This window comes from Tupaia chinensis, unplaced genomic scaffold, assembly GCF_000334495.1.
Source record: "Tupaia chinensis unplaced genomic scaffold, TupChi_1.0 Scaffold000605_1, whole genome shotgun sequence".
In the NCBI taxonomy this organism is placed as follows: Eukaryota; Metazoa; Chordata; class Mammalia; order Scandentia; family Tupaiidae; genus Tupaia; species Tupaia belangeri.
In genome coordinates this window covers 112,415-121,088 of record NW_006160123.1, presented here as the reverse complement: position 1 = coordinate 121,088, position 8,674 = coordinate 112,415, and the positions used below count along the sequence as shown (strand labels likewise).

Genomic DNA, 8,674 nt, shown 5'->3' with positions numbered 1-8,674 from the left:
GAAAGAGAACAAAGATACACAAATAAAGGGACACACAGAGCTAGAGCTATACATGTGTGTACACGCACCAACACAGAGAAAGGTGTCAAGAGAGACCAGAAAGGTACACGGAGGCAGCCCGGGTAGGCTCTGCCCCTCCTACTCTGGGAAGGGAAACCAGAATGGTGCAGACCCAGAGGAAAAAAGTAGGATGAAAAAAGATGTTGAGGTCAGTGTTCATAGGAGCTACTCATTTGGCCAAGGCTTAAGCAAGTTATCTCATCGTCTTCTAGCTCGGAAATGAGTTTGATTTGAAGCTCTGATTAGCCAGAACAGCTTCCTGAGTTGGGGAATTATTTTCTGGGCATCAGCAGCAAAGGGGCAATGTTGCCTCAAGAACCAGATCTAAGTTTTCTGCCCAACCCAGGCTACAGTAGACACTGTTCAACCCAGTGGCCCTTACCAGATTTTGTCTCGTTTCTGAGTTGGCAGCATCTCTGCGTCTCGGTGATAGTAGGTGTCGATGGTCAAGTTCCCGTCCACATTGTGTGCAGAACGGAAATTGGAGACAACACGGGTTGGAACACCTAAGCATCTCATTACTAAAGAGAAGAAAAGGAATGGAGAATCACTGAGTTCATGTCAAGCAAAATGATTGGTTTCCATCATTTCTTTTATTTTTTTTATTTTTTGTAGAGAGATTTTTTTGCTATAGGGCACGTATGCTTGCCAGAGAGAGAGAAACAGAGACAGAAAATGGGAAATCACCCCTTAGAAGGGATGGCCATACCACAATCCCTTCTCCTCCATTCTTCTCTCAGGATTTTGGGCACACACGCACATATGCCCAGCATGAGTTATAAGTCACTGGGTCCAGGACTTGAACCGCAGTTGACTACATGGGAGTCCACGCCAAGTGCTGAACCCTTCCATGCATCATTTCTAACTTCCTACCTCTCAAGCTGAGAAAAGCCAATATTCTTGCAGATCCACACCTGTGACTCTTTTATTCCCAGAGCACCACACCCTGCGGCCCACTTACTCCATCAATGGTCTCTATCCCATGAGCAGAAAGAGAACACCTGAGGGTTCCTGGAAACCACAATTAACAGCAACTTGACGTATCATCAGGCCTCTTTCCACTCAGAAGTTTTCCAAGTTAACAACAGAACCAGCCTCACTGTAGTGGAGCAAGCAGGAGGGTGCCTGCTGCATAAGGTTGGGGCCATGTAGGAGGTCAGAGTTCGGTTCCTGGACCACCTAGGCAGGCCAGGCACAGTGGTGTGCACCTGTAGTCCTGGAGGACTGCTGTATGATGAAACTCTGCCAAAAGTGTCCTCCTCCCTCTCTTGCAAAAACAAAAACACCGAATCTAAAATATTTGATAATTCTGATAAACTGAGGCCTATGCTATGACCAGTTTTAAAGAGTAGCTATGTGAAGAGAGAAGCTATGTGATCTCTTGTAAATGGCTTAACATCCCTGAGTCTAAATCTCTTTGTGTGTACCAAAATAAATAAGGGTTTGGACTAAACGGTTATTAGCCTTAAAATTCTGTTTCTGTAATTTACCTTAAGACACGAGTTGAGGAGGGAGAGAAGAAAGAAAGGCAAGACAGACTTCTACACATATAGTGGAAAAGATCATAAACAAGGGGAAAACACGATACGAAGTGAAGACCATTTTTGATAAGGCAGCAGCATCCTCTTGTGGCTAAACAGGGTATTGTTTACCCCCTTTTTTTTCTTTTTTAAGAGTGACTTTTGCTAGAGGGTGTTTATGCCCACAGGACAGCTGAATTGATTGCACAGATCTAGTCAAAGCCAACATTACTCCCTCCACACACACACATACACCTACCCAGAGCCAGATGGAATCAAGCCAAGAGTCAGGTGTGACCTTGGACACTTGTGTCTCCACCTCTGCTGGCATGGCAAAGGGTAGGACTAGCCTACCCATCTCCTTTCAGGAAGAGCAGATTGTGCCCACAGAGGCTTCTGGGAGGATCACAGTGCTTCAAAAGTAAAGGTACCATTGCAAATGATTCTTTTGTTTTGATTCATTGAAGCATGCCAAAGAGGGCAACTGTTCTCAATTACCTGTCCATTCCTAGCACAGCTCCTGGGCTTTTCACAAACCATCAGTCATGGGGGCTGGACCACAGCTGCACATGGCCAGAGGCACTTGGCAAGAGCAGCTCTCCCCGTACAATATCCCTAGATCTCTAGAGTCTGGGAGTGGGAAGGGGCTTGGAGTCAGAGTAAAGACTCAGACTTAGTCCTGCTGTTCATCCCAGGTCTGAAGGCCTGAGGCCTACTTCATATCACCTACACCACTGCCCAAGGACTTCCCGGCTCCAGGAAAAAATGAGGAATACTAGGTTCCAGGATAGCCCTAGCCCCATTTCACAAACAAGCAGTCAGGTCACTTGATTTTTTTTTTTTTTTTTTTTTAGGTGTTTGCTATAGGGCACATGCGCTCACCAGAGAGACATGGAGAAAGGGGGAAAATGAGAAATCACCCCCTTCCTGGGGCGGGGGGATGGACACATTGCAATCCCTTTTTCATTCTCCTCTTGGGATTTTTTTGGGCATACACACATGTGTGCCCAGTGTCTCTGTCAAGCTGCTGGGTCCAGAGCTCAAACTGCAGTCAACTATGTGGGATTTAGCACCATAACCACCGCACCACCTGCTGGCTCCCAGGTCACCTATTTTTTAGCACTTGGATTTAAACCTTTTCTCTGTCCACAGCACCTGTACTTAAACTGCTAGATTATACTGTTCTTCATAGAAGAATCTAGAACTTCGTCTTTGGCCCCTGTCTCTGTCTCCATCCCCCATCCTGGGCCCCCTGCTTCTCCAACTCTGAGTCAACATGTTAGTTTAGGAAACATCTGTTGAGCACCACAGTGTAACAGGGCAGGCCTGCATAAGGCATTCTGGCCTCACAAGGGGAAGACAAGCAGACACCTCAGTATTCTATCTTCCCCTCATCTTCACAAATAGTCTGTTCAATCTTGCACAGAGTTGTAAATAATTGATATAAAACACTGATGCTCCTTAAGGTTAAGTTTAGCATAGTAGCAAATCTCTAATTGCAGCTTCTCAAGATTCACTGAAGGATTTGGGCCTGCTAGCTCTGTTCAGGGTGTGGTCAGGATACCTGAGACCCTTGCTTGCACCTCCACCTCTCTGCCTTGGACCTGCCCCCTGACTCCAGGCTCACCTGGAGCTGAGAAGCCTGAGCAGGTGGCAGATGAAGCCATTTTACCTCTACTTTGGAGCCACGAGCTTGTCTACCCAGATGACCATCTTAGCAGTCTAACTGCTCCATCGAGGGGCCTATGAGAAAATTGTAACAGGACAAATCCAGCCACCCCTCCTGCATAAATGACAGGATTTCTTGAGACTGCCTAGCATGGTGGGGAGGAACTGGGTGTCCACATTCTCTAGCTTGGGGGCATTCACAAGTCACAGAAACTTTGTGAGCCACAACTAATTTAAACCAATAGACACCATCATCCAACCTCAAAGGCTGTCCAGATTAGGTGGTGACTCCTCACTCACCGGTGCACATAACAGATGCAAAGACCCAGCACTGTCCGTACTTCACAGGCTGCCCGCCGCTGGCCGACCACTGCCGCAGGATGGCCACACTGCCGTTCCACTCCAGCGGGCTGACCCCCCTGGAGTAGTCCTCCCCCCAGTTCCCCTGCAGCACGCCGTTGTCGTCGTTGCTGTTGATCTGCAAAGGACAGACAGGTGGGCTTCCACAGCGCCTCCTGCCGCGGGGAGCGTAGGCCGTCCTCAGCCAGGAGCGAAGCCTGTGGCCTTACCATGGCGCTCACCACCCTGCACACGTACACCACGTCGTTCCGCCGGGAGTAGTCTTTGGACCAGTTGTTTAGGAAGTACAGGCTCTTGTTCAGAATCTCAAAGCAAATGTCTATGATGTCCTCTTCAAACTTCCAAGTGATTTTATGGGAGAAAAAAGAGAAGCAGAAATGTCCAGAGAATTCTGAGGCCCAGGCCTGTTGTGCAGGTGTGAGAATACTGCTATATGAGACTGGGGCTGCATGGGAGACCTGAGTTCTGTACCCAGATTCGCTTAAACTAGTCAGGTGCAGTAGGGTGGGATGGGAAGATGGGGCAAAGGATTGTAACATGGACAGACTGCCAAAAGTACCTCTCTCTTTCTCTCCTATTAAAAAAATAAAAATAAAAAAGAGTCTGGAATTCAGAAACTTCAAGTCACTCATAAACTGTTAGGGATGGCATATGTGTAGTAGGGGGAAGGGGCATGCTAAATCTAAGACAGACTCTTGCCTTCAAAGAGCTCATAAATCAGGATCAGCAGATGGCATAATGGTTATGTCGCTGGACTCCCATGTCGTCAACCGCAGTTCAAGTCCTGGGCCTGGCAGCCTAAAATTCACACCAGTCACGTGTGTGTACATGCCCAAAATCCCAAAAGGAGAATGTGGCATGGCCATCCCCCTACGGGGTTATTTCTCACTTTCATCTCTCTGTCTCTCCAGTGAGTGCACATGCCCTATAGCAAAAATCTCTCTTAAAAAAAACCCAATAGCAAAAATCTCCCTTAAAAAAAAAAAAAAAAAGAGGGACCAGTAGTTAGCATAATGGCTATGTCGCTGGACTCCCACGTAGCCGACCGTGGTTCGCGTCCCAGACCCGGTGGCTTAAAAATCATGTTGGGCGTGCCCAAGATCTCAACCAAGAGGAGAATGGAGGAGAAGGGATTGTGGCGTGGTCATCCTCTCTGGGGGGTGATTTCTAATTTTCTGTCTCTCTGTCTCTCTCTGCCTGTCTGGCGAGCGCACACGCCCTATAGCAAAAAATCCTCCCCAAAAAGAAAAAGAAAAGAAAAAGAGTTCATAAATCAAAATGAGACTGTATTAGATTGGGAATTCTTGAAAACTGAACTGCAGCTCTGATGGAAAATGCAAACAGAATTCAGAGTGAGCAGTCCCTGCTAGCTAAAGAGGTCAGGGAAGGCTTTCGAGCCAATGGACTTTGATGGAGTAGACAGGAAGAGAGTAGGTGCAGACATACACCGAGGTCTCTGAGCATAGTGGCTGCCAAAGGCTTAGAGCAGCTCCTACCTGCAGGACTTGCGGGAGCAGGAAGAGATCAGATAGGTAAGGACAGGGCCAGACATTTGAGGAGAGGGTGACAATTGCAGTGTCTTGAAGTGAGATAGAGAAGCTCCGAATTGACGCTACAGCACTGGAGAAGCCAGAATAGTCGTGTGGCATATGCTAACAACATATGTTTATGACATATGTCACAAGTCTTTTGGCTACCAATGCACTGTACTTGTGTCATTTCAAAAAATTTCACAGTGAGGCCAGACAGTGGTATAGCAGTACACTGCAAGGCTCTGTGAGGCTAGCCCACCTGGGAGGTTGCCAGTCCATGTCTGGAGACCTCCTTGAGTATGCTGGGCATGCATGTGCCCATGACCTAGGCTGGCCAAAGTTGGGGGTGGACTGCAGTGTAGAGACCCTTTTGGGGTGCTCTATGTCTGTCTGTTTCTTTCCCAGTCTTTCTCACGCGTGAAATAAATAATAAATAAACTTAAAAACTTTTTACAAGTTGCCTCAGTTGAAGAACAGAGTAAATGTGATTACCCTCAGCAAGGCTCCCTGCTTGTCCCTCCTGGAGTTTGTGGAAAGGACTGAGAAGGCAGTGGGAGAAAGCGAGACCTGCACTGGCTGTGGTCAGTCATTAACAGTGGGTAATGCCCAGAGCCAGAGTACCTCTCTGTACATTGACTGAATACGAGCAGTTATTAAAGAGCCAGCCCCATGCCTGGTGGTTAAGGAAGCCAGATCCCACATGGCCAACCATGTAGTTTGGCCACCTATCCTGGCCTGGGCAGCTTAATAAAACTTGGTGTGTGGGGCCGGCAGGTGGCATGGTGGTTAAGGATGCTGGACTCCCACATGGCTGACCACTGTTTGAGTCCCGGACCTGGCGGCTTGCTTTCTCACTCTCTCTCTCTCTTTCTCTCTCTCACTCTCTCTGTCTCTTCCTCGTCAAATTAAAATAAATAAATAAAGTTAAATAAAATAATTCTTTTTAAAAAAAAAAACAAAACAAGTGTCAGTGTTGGAGACCGATGCAGGCTTGAGCGCTGACTCCACCATATCCCAGCTGTGTGATGCTGAGCCTCAGTTTAAAAAAAAAATGAAAAACTTGATGTGATGGTGTGAATGTGCTCCAAATCGCAATAGGATGGAGAAATGGAGGAAGATGGATTGTGGTGTGACCACAACCCATTCAGGGGCACTTTCTCCCGGAGTTTCCTGTGTCTCTCTCTGGAGACACTTACCCTCTGGAAAATTAAAAAAAAAAAATTATCGTTCACTTTCTTCAGGTATGACACTGTATCGTGGTAATGTTTTTCAGACACTGTCCTCATCTTCTGGAGCTGTATCCTGAAGTATTGAATTAAATGATATCTGCTATTAGCTTCAAAACAACGCAGTGGGAAAGTGGAGGGGAACGGAAGAGTATAAACCAAAGGTGGACAGCTTTTTCCGTAAAGGACCCATTAGTAAATATATTAGCCTTTGCCAGCCACAAGGCCTCTGCCTCAACAGTTCAACTCTGCCCTCGTAGCACAGAAGCAGCTGCAGACAGTATCTAAATGAAGAAGCGTGGCTGTGTTTTAATAAAATATTATTTATGGACACTGGAATTTGAACTTCATATAATTTTCACATATCATACAATTATTACTATTATTATTTTCCAGAGGACACATGCACTTGTCAGAGAGACAGGGAGGCAGAGAGAAAGGGAGAGGGAGAAAATACCCCCCAATGGGGTGTGGTCATACCACAATCCCTTCTCCTCCATTTTTCTATCCTCCTGGGACTTGGGGCATGCATGCACGACTGTGTTTTCAAGCCACTGGATCTGTAATTCAAACCATGTATCAGCCATGTAAGATCTAATTTCCTTAATCAGTAGGCCACTGAGCCAAACCATATTCTTTTCTTTTCCTTTTTCTTTTTAGATTTATTCATTCATTCATTCGTTCATTCATTTTAGGTTTTTGCCACATGGAGCATGCACTCGCTGAAGAGAGACAAAGTAAGAGATCATCCCCCAGAGGGAATGGTCATGCTGCAATCCCTTCTCCTTTATTCTCCTCCTGGGATTTTAAGCATGCACGCACATGTGCCTGGTGTGATTTGAACTGCTAGGTTCAGGACTTGAATCACATAGGAGTCCAGCATCTTAACCACTGCACCACCTATTCTGGCCCTGCCTATATTGTTTAAAAATTATTTCTCAACAATTGTAAAATGTGAAAACCATTCTTAGTTTGTGGACCAAACAAAAACAGACAGTAGGTCCCATTTGGCCTGTGGTCTGTCACTAGCAAATGCCCAGTACAAATGAAGCAAGACTCACCATAAACTAGACACTATTGCACTTGACGTTCATTATAGTAGCCTGTCTACTTTGATTATGTTTAAGTTTTTCCTAAGAAAATACCAAAAACTGAAAAGGAAAAACATCTCCTCTCCTATTTTGCCCCCTCACTGGATGATCAATGGGTCCAGGACCTAACTCCTTTGTTAGTAACCTTTCATGAGCTAACAGAGTTGTCTGAGGACCAGACTTAGTGCCCACCAAGGATCCCTCCACGTGATGTTGTTACCTGTCCGAAGTTCCAGGGCCAGGAGGTGATGAATTTTTCATGACCCTTGTAAACAAAGCCATAGTCCTTCATGATATACTCCTGCAGCAGTATTTCACTCGGCAGGTAGACGTCATCCTCTGGGCAGTTAAAAGTGGTGGAGGGGGCAGAAAACAAAGTAATAAAAACACAAAACAGTAAGGATAGTATCTTTCTGGAAAACAGGAGAAGCAGTCAGCAGATTGATGGCAATAGAGATTAAAACTAGACCCCCTTAGAAGACTACTATGTGTTTTTCAAGAGGCCAGTAATATAATTTGTACTTTAAAAAATGGTGATTATTTCTTTCTGATTGTAAAAGTGACAAAATTATTGGATAGATTTGGAAAATAAAGGTGGATGGAAAGAAGACCATGAATATCACTATTATCACTCATTCTCACTACCATTGCACCCTGGCATGTTCTGGCCACTCTCTTTCTCTGCACATATATTTAATACAACCAGGAACATATTGGGCTCCATTTCCTAAGCTATTTCACTGAACATTACATCATAAATATTTTCACCATCCCATTAAAACTCCTTGGTGAAGATGAGCTTTAGTGAGAGTGCATGATTATATACAGCGTAGATATGCAGTGATTTATCTTCTGGGATTTCTCAGAAGAATCCCCCCGAGTGTTCCCAATGGATCAAGTTAGCATACAATTTTAGTGAGAGTGCATGATTATATACAGCATAGAGCGTAGATAAGCAGTGATTTATCTTCTGGGATTTCTCAGAGGAATCCTCCTGAGTGTTCCCAATGGATCAAGTTAGCATACAACCTGAGAACAAGTCCTACCTGTGCTCCAAGGGTTAAAAAGCAGGATGAAAGTCCCCACTGGGTAAGTTGCACTGGGACCCTGGCCCTGGATGATCTCTATCTTCAGAGTGTAGTAGCCAATGACTGCATTGGCTGGTGTGAAGAGAGTGACTTGCAGGGAGTTGGAGGCAGCTGTGAATTCAGACACAC

The 8,674-nt window shown here is 45.7% G+C and overlaps 1 protein-coding gene across 1 annotated transcript in view; it reads right to left on the bottom strand.

The window, feature by feature from the left end:
* Nucleotides 1–8,674, bottom strand: part of TGM7 (transglutaminase 7) — a 57,544-nt gene that overhangs the window by 14,778 nt on the left and 34,092 nt on the right. The window contains 5 exon segments of the mRNA XM_006158711.2: nucleotides 443–581; nucleotides 3,549–3,726; nucleotides 3,818–3,946; nucleotides 7,678–7,796; nucleotides 8,504–8,674. The exon segment at nucleotides 8,504–8,674 is cut by the window's right edge and continues 19 nt beyond it. Coding sequence (XP_006158773.2) covers nucleotides 443–581; nucleotides 3,549–3,726; nucleotides 3,818–3,946; nucleotides 7,678–7,796; nucleotides 8,504–8,674 — 736 coding nt within the window.